Source organism: Fulvia fulva, chromosome 1 (genome assembly GCF_020509005.1).
Source record: "Fulvia fulva chromosome 1, complete sequence".
Taxonomy (NCBI): Eukaryota; Fungi; Ascomycota; class Dothideomycetes; order Mycosphaerellales; family Mycosphaerellaceae; genus Fulvia; species Fulvia fulva.
Window position 1 is genome coordinate 341,034 of NC_063012.1, and position 13,077 is coordinate 354,110.

The 13,077-nt window shown below is 54.9% G+C and overlaps 7 protein-coding genes across 7 annotated transcripts; 2 read left to right on the top strand and 5 right to left on the bottom strand.

Annotated features, from left to right (window-relative positions):
- Positions 1-349: 349 nt before the first annotated feature.
- Positions 350-997, bottom strand: CLAFUR5_00114 (uncharacterized protein; the record flags this gene model as incomplete). The annotated part of the gene is made up of 2 exons (XM_047899262.1): positions 350-670; positions 725-997. 2 exons carry the CDS (start codon positions 995-997, stop codon positions 350-352), a joined length of 594 nt encoding a protein of 197 aa, XP_047756685.1.
- A 1,716-nt stretch (positions 998-2,713) lies between these two features.
- On the bottom strand, positions 2,714-3,367 carry CLAFUR5_00115 (Hit family protein 1; the record flags this gene model as incomplete). The annotated part of the gene is made up of 1 exon (XM_047899263.1): positions 2,714-3,367. One exon carries the CDS (start codon positions 3,365-3,367, stop codon positions 2,714-2,716), a length of 654 nt encoding a protein of 217 aa, XP_047756686.1.
- A 312-nt stretch (positions 3,368-3,679) lies between these two features.
- CLAFUR5_00116 (54S ribosomal protein RML2, mitochondrial) lies at positions 3,680-4,874 on the bottom strand (the record flags this gene model as incomplete). Its single annotated transcript, XM_047899264.1, has 2 exons — positions 3,680-3,778; positions 3,837-4,874. The coding sequence occupies 2 exons, from the start codon at positions 4,872-4,874 to the stop codon at positions 3,680-3,682; spliced, it is 1,137 nt and encodes a 378-aa protein (XP_047756687.1).
- A 909-nt stretch (positions 4,875-5,783) lies between these two features.
- CLAFUR5_00117 (G2/mitotic-specific cyclin-B) lies at positions 5,784-7,368 on the top strand (the record flags this gene model as incomplete). The annotated part of the gene is made up of 3 exons (XM_047899265.1): positions 5,784-5,792; positions 5,849-7,220; positions 7,271-7,368. 3 exons carry the CDS (start codon positions 5,784-5,786, stop codon positions 7,366-7,368), a joined length of 1,479 nt encoding a protein of 492 aa, XP_047756688.1.
- An 18-nt stretch (positions 7,369-7,386) lies between these two features.
- Positions 7,387-7,716, bottom strand: CLAFUR5_20000 (uncharacterized protein; the record flags this gene model as incomplete). Its single annotated transcript, XM_059462860.1, has 1 exon — positions 7,387-7,716. The coding sequence occupies one exon, from the start codon at positions 7,714-7,716 to the stop codon at positions 7,387-7,389; it is 330 nt and encodes a 109-aa protein (XP_059318845.1).
- A 699-nt stretch (positions 7,717-8,415) lies between these two features.
- CLAFUR5_00118 (Citrinin biosynthesis transcriptional activator) lies at positions 8,416-11,113 on the top strand (the record flags this gene model as incomplete). Its single annotated transcript, XM_047899266.1, has 2 exons — positions 8,416-10,029; positions 10,082-11,113. Coding segments are annotated over 2 exons (2,646 nt in total), but the record flags the coding sequence as incomplete, so codon positions are not given.
- Positions 11,114-11,849: 736 nt separating this feature from the next.
- On the bottom strand, positions 11,850-12,536 carry CLAFUR5_00119 (uncharacterized protein; the record flags this gene model as incomplete). The annotated part of the gene is made up of 1 exon (XM_047899267.1): positions 11,850-12,536. The coding sequence occupies one exon, from the start codon at positions 12,534-12,536 to the stop codon at positions 11,850-11,852; it is 687 nt and encodes a 228-aa protein (XP_047756684.1).
- Between the last annotated feature and the right edge of the window lie 541 nt (positions 12,537-13,077).

Here is a 13,077-nt window from a genome sequence, read left to right on the forward strand (position 1 = left end):
GTACTTCTCACATAGCACAGCAGGTCGCCTATGCTACTGCCTGAAATAAGCTGCATGCCGCGACATTGGCACTGCTGGTGAATGCCCAATTGGGTCGACGTGCATGAACCTGATGACAGCCGCCCAGAGGCACATGTCTTGAGCAGTGTGATCTCCTCGAAGAAGGAACAGAAGATAGCATGTAGCATTTGCTTCGACAGGGTGCGCCAATCGTCAGCAATCGACCAGCGCCTAATGCTCATCGCAGCCACAGTTGCGGAAACCCGGACGCGCTGCTCGAGCACGACATGAGAATGAGGAATTTCTAAAAAGAGGTCCAGTAAAAAGAACCAAACCAATCTCAACACGCTTACTTCGACCCCAAACTCATACTAAACACAAAAGGTGCAAGCGTAGCTGCTGTCTCCTGGCCCTTTTGACCGTTCGCGATCTGCTTTTCCAGCTCTTTGTTCTTCGCGTCGAGCTGATGCCACATTGTCAGACCATTCCGGATAGTGTTGTTGGCTTCTTCCAGCTGACGCCTGAGGCTAGCAATCTCATCGTTCAGACCTTTCTTCGAAGCTTCTGCCTGTAATGCGCGGGCTTTCCACATGTCTTTACTGGCCTTGAGTTGGCTCGGCGGCGCAGGGAGTGCAGCTATTGCGTTGTTGGTGATCGGGGTTGGTTGAGCCTGTGCTGCGGGTGCGCCATGTTAGTGATTGTTCGGTCTAGTGAAGTTCTGGACTGGCGGGTTGTTGTTCATGGCGGAGGCGGTAGTGGGCATCGAGTTTTGTATGCTGGCGTTGTAGCTCGGGTAGTTTTGCGCTGGAGTTGGAAGGTTGATGATCTGATAATTCTGGTAGTTTTGATAGTTTGGACAAACTGGTGCTGGAGCAGCCTGCTGTCCTTGCGCCGCCTGAGCGTGTGGTCCATGTCGCAGCCAGTCATATATTTCGGGTTGCCGCCCATTTGAGGGGCCCTGAGCGTTGAACTTGTATGGGATGTTGTTGACGTTCATGCTTGCGTAAACAGTGGACAAGGACGGTCGCTGCAGTTGTGTCGAGGCTTGAGCAGGTCTTGAATGGTCCCATTGCGCTATGCCGCCCTTTATGTTGAGCTCGCACCGTAACTAACATCAGGCACAGTCATACAGATACCGTGGCGAAATCGGACGTGGGTCTCAGCTGAAGGCAGCATTGCACCTCGCGCAGGGACAGCAGACCTTGCCTAAGTGCACGCAGGATGCCCAGCGGCTTGGCTGTATGCGTGTCTGTGGGTGAAGCGACGAATATCTTCTGTGAATAAGTCGAATCTCGGCGAGCATATGTCCTGCGTCAAACAGAACGATCTTGTCAAAGGCTATCGAGACTGGGCCTCGTTTGTTGATAATGGACGAAGTGCTTTGTGCCTCTGTTAATCGTCCACCCTCAAGTCGACATTGACATTGACTAAGTGAGAGGCAATTGGAATAGTGTTGACAGGTTGCATCGGTATACTATTCGTGACCAGATTTTCTCGCATTGTAGTCCTGCATATGTAGTTTAGGCGTAGTGTTGTACGATGCATAGCCGCGACTGGCGTCAATTATACTTTGTCCACAAGCGGTATGCCGGTGTAGTGTCCAATGACTCCACCCTCTGTTGTTTCTCCAGCTCTTAACCCTACCAACCCAGCAACCGTGAGATCGCACTTATTTGATATTGACCATCATCCACCGCAACAATGGCGCTCTCGTTCCCCAGTGACCCACACAATTACGACCGCCCATCCTTCATATTCTTCAACCTACCCCGAGAACTCCGCAACCTCGTCTACCACGAAATCCTCAAATCGCTACCAAACAGGCGCAAGAGAAGGTGGGGAGGGAGGTATTCAGGTAATTGGAGCGGCCGGATAGATTTGCCGACATCTTTCGTAAGTTCTGCTTTGCCGCGGTCTGGCATGCATTAACGGCGGCCTTCTAGGATAACTTCAGGCGTCCTGAGAATCAGGACCATCAGCTCCGACAATGTTACGCCCCATTTGGTATCGAGCAGCTTCTTTCCGTGAGAGCGCAATTTGCGTCGGAGTTGAGTGACGAAGCGGAACTTATTGACTTGCCTATTGCACTCGAACTTGACATGAGATGTAGACCGAAAGCGAGTAAAACCATGCCGTGCGGTAGATTCGCAATCGATCCTTATATGAGACGACTCATAACGCGGATCGTTCTGCGTTTCTCATCGCAAACAAAGTGGTCTTGCCAGAGCTTGCATTCAGTCGCGCGTCCTTTCCTTGCGGTCTTGATGCCTGAGCTCTTCGCTTCCATGCCGCAACTGGACGAGGCCGAGGTTTCCCTGTGGTGGACGTGGTACACGTTCACCACGGCGGCAACTCTTGAGCAGTCCCCGCCTATGCGCTGTTTGGAGTTGAGGAGGATCAAGGGTGTGTGACCGCGATATGCGCCAGGGAGCGGCGCAGATGGGTATGAGGACTGGCCGCAGCGGTTCGTGATCTCGAAGGAGCGACTGATGGACTGGTTGGAGGAAAGTTCGGTATGTCGCATGGTCTTTCCGCTTCTTTTTGTGCTCCGGAAGACTGACTACTGCTTCTAGGACGAGGCGGAAGATGATGCCTGGATCGTCGGGGCACTGAATTATGCTCGGGGCGACTGGGTGCAGTGGTTGCCATTGTAACCGTCCTCACAGTCAAACCACAATTCCCGGCGGCCTCCACCGCACCAAGGTCGTCAAGCCTATAACTTCCCCTTTACCTCACCCCCATCCCCCACCTCCTCCCTCAACGCCTCCCTAAGCGCACTCGCCATCTCTTTCCCCTCCTCATCATCCAAATCCTCCCTACTACCCCGTCCAAACATCCTCCAACTCTTAAGTGCCCCCCAATCCGTCCTGCCATTCCTCCTCATCTCTTCCCGTCCCTCCTGATACCTCGGGATTAAATGGAAATGCACATGCGGCACAACCTGGGCTGCCCTCTCCCCATTATTCTGTACGACGTTCCAATCCTCAATTCCTGTGACTTTGCACAACGCGCGGGAAACGATGGGGAGCCATTCCCCTAGCGCGCGACTCGCTTGTCGTGCTTCTTCCTTTTCGCGGGCCGCGGTCCAGGTTGTGTCGCCCTTTGTGGTCGGATTTGGTTGGAGGTCTGATAGTTTCCTATAGTGTTTCCGTGTCGTGAGGAGGATGTGGCCGGGACTTATGGGCATGATGTCCAAGAACGCCAGGACGAGGGGCGTGGACAAGATGAGGTGACATTGTGGGTCGACTTTCTCTGGATCGGCGGTTGCGCTTGTGGGGATGGGTGAGGAGGGATCGGGAGGGTATGCGTCGGCGATCTTGCAGAAGGCGCAGGAGATGGGGTAGTGGTCTTCGAGGGACATGGACATGGTGGAGGGGACAAGAGCGACAAGAGGAGGAATCTTGGACCTTGGTGATTGTGAAGATGGATTGGGAAGTGGTTTGTGTCAGGGATGCGAGATTGGGTTTGAGCTCGAGCCTGAGCCTCGGGTCGGGGTTAAATGGGGATAAGAGCGTGAGAGGCTTGCAGGTAAATGAGACCGTGGCAACGAGATGATAATTAATTAGGCTCATGCCACGCGAAGAGGCTGCTTGACAGTGATCCTTCCTGAGGATCGTTGATACAATGGGTAAATCTACATGGCGAGACACCAGCCAGCAGCATGGCAACCCTGCTCGGTCTAATTCTTCGACCTGCGCTTGCCTTGATTTCGTACTCTCTCCTGTACAACGTAGTTGTTCGGGTTGTTCTTCTTTCTCGTCTTGTACCCACCTTTTGCCTGTAATTTGTGTTAGGGACGGGTGCTCTACTTCAGATGCGCCGCTTTGAGCACTTACCGGTGTACCCCAGATCGACACTGGATGCACATTACCCTTACTCTTACCACGACCACCACCATGAGGATGATCCACTGCGTTCATAGCCACACCGCGAACGGTTGGTCTGATGTTGAGCCATCTGCTTCGTCCCGCCTTTCCAAGCTGCCTGAAATGCCAATGAGGGTTGCTGGCGACACCGACAGTACCGCAGGCATCCTTGCTGACTTTGCGCACTTCACCACTTTGAAGTCGAACGGTGACGTCCACGACCTTCTTGCCGTGCTCTTCCTTGGCGATGACGGTCGCGTACGTGCCTGCGCTACGGCAGAAAACTGCTCCTTTGCCGGGCGTTGAGCCGACGCAGTAGACCTGTGTTCCGAGAGGAACCATGTGTAGCGGCAAGCAGTTTCCTCTGAGGGCAGTCTTGGCTGCCAGCATACCAGGATCCATCACGCCTCCCATACTTGCCAGAAGCTCGCGTGGAATGCCTAACCTGAATGACTCGACTGCATCACCCGCTCTCATGCCTTCCGCCGCGATGATGTAGCTCTTTTTCTTCGTCTTCACGCTCTCCACAAGCGCAAGATGCGCAGATCGGTTAGGGTCATACTCGATTCTCTCCACGAGGTGCTTTCCTGGCTCCATGCGTGTAAAGTCGACCGTCCGGATTCTTCTCCTGTGGCCTCCTCCCCGATGTCGCATGACCACGCGACCAGTGTTGTTGCGACCACCTTTGCCATGACCGATTTTTGGAAACGTGAGCTTTGCATAGGGCTTCCCTTTCCAGAGATGATCGTTGATGGGCCTCCGTAAATGTCGAAGACCGGGCGTCCGTGGCTTGTATGTTCTCAATTGGAAGCCGCTCTGCTTGCGCATAGGCCCGGCGGAGGCGGGAGTGAATGCTGTGACATCTGCAGTGGATGATGAAGCGCTCGTGGATTCGGTTCTCGTGGCGTAGGTTCTGGTGCTGAGTGCTGGAAGTCTGGCGAAACTGGAGAGGAGAGTTTTGCAGGATGTGCACACCGCGCGCGGCTGTATTCGAGGTTGGAGCATCATATGAGTGTGAGAAGAGCCCCACTGGCGCTTCAGATGCACTTTTCAGGTGCAATGGCAGCGCTCAGGCAAGGGACGTGGTGATGCTGCATTGGTTTCAGATCCGGGAGTTCAGCGGGCGGCCGGTCACGTGCTGGCCTGGCTTTCGCGCGTTGCTGTTGACAACAGGAACGAGAGCCATTCTCTGCTGCCACCAAGTCGAATTCGCCGCAGGACTTGAGGTTGACCTTCGTCTTCAATTTGCACGCTGCTGCTCAATCACAAGACAGTTGACTTACTTACTGGCTCACCGTTTGCCAATCATTGAGTGCTGCTGCAATTCGCGTTCACAAACGCCGTCACGCATCATCGTCGATAGAGCTTTGACTTCGGACGGGGCCAAGCCTTTGCCAGACGCGACGCTCCACTCTCACAACATCGCGAAGCAGACACAGAAACATCACGACCGCGCTTCCCTCCCTCACCACTCCCACACCACCACTGCACTGCACCTCTCTACCACAAACATCACCATCCTCGACATCCCCTGGTGTGTGCAGGTCTCGCCGCAGGCTTGACGTTTGGAGTCCTTCGAAGGTGCATCTACCGCCAGCATCTTCATTCCCGTCGCCAGCCTTCATCACCACTCCCGCACCGACTCTGCATGCTTCTGTCTATACGCCTAACTCACGCATTACGAACGCATACGGCCGCGGGCAGGTCTGCTACCACCAGCTGACGACTCTGCATCGCATCTTCGCCTGCATTGGTGAGCAAGTGTCAACATCGCCATATCAGACTTTGATGGGGCCTGTAAACAAGAAGCTGACCGCGCTTGACCCAGCTCCCGGCACCACCCAACACCTGCACTTTCGCGTGCATCTCGACTCAACACAACACGCGTAATCCATCACAACCCTCATCACATACACAATGCCTCCCGTAAGTATCCTCATCACCGCGTCGTCGCGTACTGGACTCTACTGACATCATGCAAGGCACGAGTCGCGAGTCGGCGGACTGTCACCGACGAGAACGCCGAAACGACGGGCACAACACGTCTAACGCGTGCAAAGGCTGCCGCACTGGACAATGTCGGCGCTGGCGATCCACCAAAGAAGGCCCTCACCACCAAACGAACAACGACCGCTGCCACTGGCACATTGGGAGCCCGCAAGAGGACCGCGTTGGGAGACGTGAGCAACGTCGTGAAGAAGGAACCATTGGGCAATGCAGATGGGAAGAAGGATGCCTTGTCGAAACCGCTCAAGCCTGCTGGCATCACGAAGCCTGCTGCCCGGACTACCACGACGACACGTACTGTTCTCGGCTCAAAGACGGCTAATGCCTCGTCGGAACTCAAGCGCCCAGCCAGCGGATCCGGTGTTATGCCGCCCAAGAAGAGGACATCAGCTACCAAGGCCAAGAGGGAAGTGGAAGAGTACGACGATGAGGACTCTGAGAATGCACCACCGCCGGTCAATGGTGTCAGTGCAAAGCCAGAGAAGAAGACCAAGACAAACTCTATCATCGACCCACCCGTGGAGCTCGACGACGATGATGATGACGAAGAGAAGACTCTCGAGGAGCTCATCAAGGAGGCCAAGGACCTCGACACTGAGGACATGGACGACCCTCTCATGGTCGCCGAGTACGTCCACGAGATCTTCGACTACATGAAGGAGCTCGAGATATCCACCCAACCCAACCCGAACTACATGGACAACCAAGGCGAATTGGAATGGAAGATGCGCGGTATTCTCGTCGACTGGCTTCTCGAGGTCCACACCCGGTTCAGACTCCTGCCCGAGACCCTCTTCCTGGCTGTGAACATCATCGACCGCTTCCTGTCGCACAAGATTGTGCAGCTCGACCGTCTTCAGCTGGTCGGTGTCACTGCCATGTTCATCGCGTCCAAGTACGAGGAGGTCCTGTCGCCACACGTCCAGAACTTCGTCCATGTCGCCGACGATGGCTTCAAGGACACCGAGATCCTCTCGGCCGAGCGTTTCATCCTAGCGACGCTCGATTACGACCTGTCGTACCCCAACCCAATGAACTTCCTCCGTCGCATCTCCAAGGCCGACAACTACGACATCCAGACACGTACTCTCGGCAAGTATCTTCTTGAGATAGGCTGCCTTGACCACCGCTTCCTAGAGTACCCGCCATCGCAGGTCGCCGCTGCGGCTATGTACCTCGCACGTCTTGCGCTTGACCGTGGTGAATGGGACGCAACATTGTCCAAGTACGCCGGCTACACCGAGACTCAGATCCAGCCCGTGTTCAAGCTCATGGTCGAGTACCTCTACTCTCCCGTCATGCACGAGGCATTCTTCCGCAAGTATGCTAGTAAGAAGTTCCTGAAGGGTAAGTTCATCGAATCTACATGGTATGACCACTGCTGACGTCCGGCGCAGCCTCGATCGTGCTCCGCCAATGGGCCAAGAAATGGGCAACCACCTACCTCGACGATGTTCCTGCACACCCAAGCAGTGGCAAGACTCCTCGCTCGTAGCGTGCAAAGTGGGCATTGCTAAAACCTCCCAGCTCGCACACCACCCGACTTGGAGTCATCCACGGCGGTTCGCCGCTCGCTCGACTTCAGCCAGGGTACTGCACTGCGCGAATCCGTTCGTGCATCTTTGGACATCTCGACGGAGCTGTGATACATTCCTGGCTCCTCCCTTCTCACACACTGGCGTTCGACTTTGGCGGCATGGACGGCACTCTGCACGTCAAAAAAAACGATATATGCGCGTGCTTTGAGGCACCTCTCTGGTTTTCCCTCTGCTTTTTCGTAATGCGTTGCCCAAACGCGTGTGGCTACCAGCACAATCAGCACGAGGTGTGGCACTCGAGACATGCCATGATGGAATTTTGGATGGGGGTTTGGGTTGCAAGCGAGGTGATTTGCTGTATCAGATCGATCCGGACATGACGGAGTTTTCGGTGCATAGCGCTTTCTAGGGTCTGAGGATGGCCTACACCAGCTGGCTGCCTGTATTTTGCTACTACTGCGTGCGGTGTGATGGTTTCTTGGTTAAGGACTAGAGGGGTACGTAGCGTAGCGTAGCATGAGCATATGATGAGCATTCAAGTTCGAGGTTATACCCATGCCGTGCTTTGTCGCTGGAGGAAGTGGGTGTTGGGAAAGTTCCAAGCTTTCCATGAACGGTCACGGGAGTCAAAAGTCCACCGATGGCCGTGCCAAAGCATGCTTGTTTGTCTACGAGTGCGAGCTGCTCACTCATCAAGACAAGCTTCTGGAGCCTGGAGGATTGCTGCCCGGTCCCACGTTCTGAATGATGCGTCGACTGTGACTGCCTGCATGTGCCAAAGACACGTTGTAGCTTCTGCACAGCTACCTGATTCTTCTTTGTCTATCATTTGACTCCGTCCGAAGTTGGGAGACCGGAGCACCCGTTGACAGTGCAGCTTACTAAAGATCCGGGCTTTGGAGGGAGTGAGCTGAGTAGTAGGCATCGCATCCTTCCCGATCGTCTTCGATATCGGCTGGCGCCTTGCATTGGACGTCAGCTCGCGCGCCTGATCTCGACGAAAGATGCCTGAATCGCGAGAGGAGTCGCCGGGCGATGGGTACTTTAACGACCTGGCCCAGCAGCCTGGGAACGACCCCAAACCGAGCGATGCGAATCAACGGCGCACGTCGCAAGAGGAGAACAACAGCCAGGTCCCCAAGCCGAAGAGGATCGCGTGTGTGCTGTGCAGGAAACGGAAGCTGAAGTGCGATGGCACCAAGCCTTCGTGTGGGACTTGCACGCGACTGCAACATGATTGCTCGTATGATGAGGTGAGGAGGAAGAGTGGCCCGAAGAGGGGATATGTCAAGGCGTTGGAGGCGAGGCTGGCGCAGGTTGAGACGTTGTTGAAGACGCAGGAGGATGTACCACCGGTGCCGACGAATGCGCAGAGTAACAGTATGCTGCCTGAATACGACAATCCTGGAATGGGAGGGAGTGCAGTGCCGCCCGCGCTGTCGAACATACCAAACGCCTTTCCGACTCAATCAGCGCACGCCCAGAGTACGCTTGGAGCTGCCGGCGGCCTCGATGTCAGTGGCTCGCCCGCAGAGCCCTTCCCTTGGGAGATGATTGGTCTGGGACTCGACGAGCCTCTACCTACTCAAGATGTCATTGACGACCTCAACCGCATCTACTTCGAGAAAGTACACCCTTCCCTGCCCATGATCCACCGACCGCGTTACTACGCAGCAATGAACCTGGCACCTCACATGCGCCCTCCAGTCTGCTTACGCTACGCCATGTGGTGTAACGCCGCTGTCGTCTCCGACAAATATGAAGGTCTGCACGAACACTTCTACCAACGCGCGCGGAAGTACATTCAACAAGACGAGATGAAAGGGCACGGCGAGGGCATGGTCACAATAGCGCATTGTCAAACTTGGGCACTCCTGGCAACTCATGAGTTTAAGTTGATGTACTTCCCACGCGCCTGGATGTCTTCGGGCCGCGCTTGCAGAATGGCGCAGGCGATGGGGCTGCATAGACTGGACGGGACTGGGCTGGACGTGAAGCAATGCATTCCCCCGCCGAAAGACTGGACCGAACGTGAAGAACGGAGGAGGACGTTCTGGATGACGTTTTGTGTAGATCGATACTCTAGTATCGGGACAGGGTGGCCGATGACGATTGAGGAGAGGGATATCCTGACGACTCTGCCCACGGATGAGGATTCTTATGAATTCAGCAAACCGTCGAAGACAATGACACTTCCTGATGCGCTGGATCCTGCTGGACTGCCGGGACTCTCTCCATTTGCGGGTGTGATTCTTATGGCGTGCTTGTTTGGACGAAATCTGCTGCATCTGCATCGACCTGCTCTGGATGACAACGACGATGACTTGAATGGCGAGTTCTGGAAACGGCATCGGAGTATTGATAATACCTTGTTGAATATAGCGCTGGCGCTACCTGAGGCGTTGAGGTTGCCGTCTGGGTTGAATAATCCGAATGTTGTGTTCTTGAATATGAACATCCACACTTCGACGATTTGCCTGCATCAAGCGGCCATCTTCAAGGCGGATAAGAATCGTATGCCGAGTAGGATATCGGCGGAGAGTAAGATTAGGTGCATTACGGCTGCGGCGGAGATTGCGAGCATTATGCGGCAGATCAGTCATTTGGATCTTGCGATGGTGAGTCTCCAAACAACATGACGAATGAACATCAGACTAACGACACTCCCAGATGAATCCTTTCATATCCTTCTGCCTATACGTTGCCGCCCGTGTCTTCGTCCAATACCTCAAATCCCGCCCGAAAGACACCCAAGTCAAAGCCTCCCTGCAATTCCTCCTCTCCGCCCTCCACGCCATCAAGAAGAAGAACCCCCTCACCGAATCCTTCCTGGTCCAACTCGACGTCGACCTCGAAGGCGCTGGCCTCGACGACTCCCGCGCCCTCCGCCTCCAGTTTCATCGCGGCACGTCCAATAAACCAACCAAAATGCCCACATGTCCCCAAGATCACCTTGGCATACGACCCGTCTATGGCGACACGGGAATGGCAAAGTACAATCAACCTACCCGCACACCCATGGTTGCTTCTGGCGGTGCTGCGCAGTCGGGATCGTTCGTGGGGCACACGAGGGATTTCGCGAGCGGTGATGCTGCTGCGTCGTATGATCAGAGTAGTACGGGATATAGCATGAACATCCCCATCCGGACGCCGGGATCAAGCTCCCTGGACGCGAATAGTTGTCCTGGTCCGTACAAGAGTCCTGCGATCGTGCCGGATATGGATACGAGTCCTGATGGCAGTAATGAGAACCAAACGCCCGGGTCGAGTACACAATCGCAAGGCTACGGCGGTAGCGGGCACAACGGCTCAAACAGCCACGCCAGCAGCCACACCGGCTACTCCCCGCAATCCCAGCACCAACACGACCCCCAAACCGGCGGCGCGGGCACGACGCAGGAAGACCAGCTCGCGGCAATGGTCGACCCTGGAAACGCCATGTTTAGCAATGACTTTGAAATGTTCACATTCCCGCACAATGCCAATACGCATCAACCGGGTTTCGTCCTGCCACAACAACAACAACAACAACAACAACAACAACAACAGTGGCATCAAGGTACGAGTACGGGCATGACGCCCGGTGCGAGTGGGATGTATGGGTTTGCGGGTAATGGTGATTTGATGAATGGGATGAGTGATCAGGATTGGAATTCTGTGCTGGAGAATTTTTCCGGGTGGGAGACGGGGATGGAGGGGCAGGGGACGATTACTATGCAGGAGGGTATGGCGGGGGTTGGGAGGAGGGGGTGAGGATTGGGAGGGGACGGGGGCAAGGAGTTGTGGATAGCTGTGTGGGATTTGGATGGGTTGGAAGGGGAACGATGGGATGGGATGAGATGAGATGATACCAGGATTCGGCGTTTCTGGAGATGTAGACTTGGAAGATCTATGAGCTCTACTCAAATGATGAAATGATGTGGGCGCTGTGTATTATGTACACCGTGCTATACATTCCATATGGCTATGTCCTTTCACCTTGTCGTCATGCTTCTTCCGTCGGGTTTCGCGCCCGCCGCCCCAATTTTTGCCATGAATCAGACTCTCTGCATGCACGGGCACGTCCGAAGGCGTTGGCTTGGCGCACATTCACTCGGTGTCTTTTGACTAGCGCGCTTCGTCTTCACATGACACGCGATGTGGCGCCGTCTCATGTTGAGTAGGACGAACTGCATGCCTTGGTGGCCATTGTTGATGCTAATGCCGCTTGTAGGCGAATGACACGAAGAACTACACATGCCATGTGTCGTCCGGCACTATCTCGTGGCCATTCCTGCCATGATATTGCTACTTCCACGCCTCGTGCTGCCAGGTGTTGCGCTCCGTCGTAGCAGCGTCTTTTCTTCGCTGCTCCTGTTCGCATTCTCTCCGCCTTCCCATTACTCAGGTGATCTTCCGAACACGACGAGCTTCCTCCATGCCATACATCTGCGGCATCTCATTCGTACTGAACACCGTGTTTGATATTGAGCTCGATGAAGGGCGTAGACTCTGTAGATTTGCGGTTGGGCGTTTCATTAGTACGCCGGTCAGTGGCCTCGCCCGGCAGCAAGAATGAGGCCCCTTGATAGCCATCTTCGTGAAACTTGGCGTCGTCCTGTGCACGTCTGGCGAGCTGGCAGAAGGTAAGCACCTGAAGACGAGACATCGCATTTAGCGACCGGAAAAGGACCCTGTACGGATCGTCTCCTACTAGCGCACAATACTTCAGCTTGATAGACTCGAGCGTTGCTGCACAGCTTTCGACCAGCAGGAGAAGTGTGTCCACCGGGATCATGATGCGCTCCAACCTGAGTTCACGGAGACTCTTCAGGCCTGAGTTTGCGAAAGCCTGAACGCACGGTCGTGACAGGACCGTGGGCCAGTCTCCTCCTTGGAGGTCCAGTGCGGCTACTACCAGCTGCTCCAAACGTGTGGCATCCTGGATGATGATGGACAGGATATCCCACAGCTGTTGTACGTGTGGGATGAGGGGTTCGGTAACAGAGGCTGGTTCCAGGAAGTACTCGAAGATGCGGATATCTTGCACGATGTCACGGAAGACCCCACCGTGCTCGAAGTGAGCGGCATTTATAGTGCAGGCATCGGTCAAGGAGATGCGTCCCACTTTGGCGCCTCTCTGCATCGCTACAGCTAGTAGCTCATTAGCTAGCAGTGGATAAGCAGTCGTTTGTTCCCGCCACAGCACGTCTCCCGCCACATGGTTGAGCCAGACGTATCAAAGCGTCGCCTCTCTCGTCAAAGACATGATGTTCCTCAATAGATCCCAGGATCCGGGCGTCAAGAAGCCGACGTCACACGCGGGTGGCGATCGTGCTGTTCTTCAGCCGTGGTTACGGTTGCTTCGTACCTGGTCTGCTTTCGTTCCGCGCCTGCATTTGAGGCAAAATTCGTGTTCTAGCGAAATTCGTGTGCGCTCAATGTAAAGCCCGACAGACCTTACTCGTGCCGCAAGCTGTGGCGCGGACATCATGTTCTTGAATCAGAGCAGTCGTGCCGGGCCCAGCATGAAGCATTGTATGTGCGTGAAGTAGTATCTAGCGAAAAGGTCGAAAGTCGCACTTTTCAGCTTCCTGCATGTCTGGCGAGGTTGAAGCCGTGTCTCCTCGGTGCATTCATCGGAGGTCTTTTGCAAGATCTCGGTTGGTAGTTTCGGGGTGTAGGCA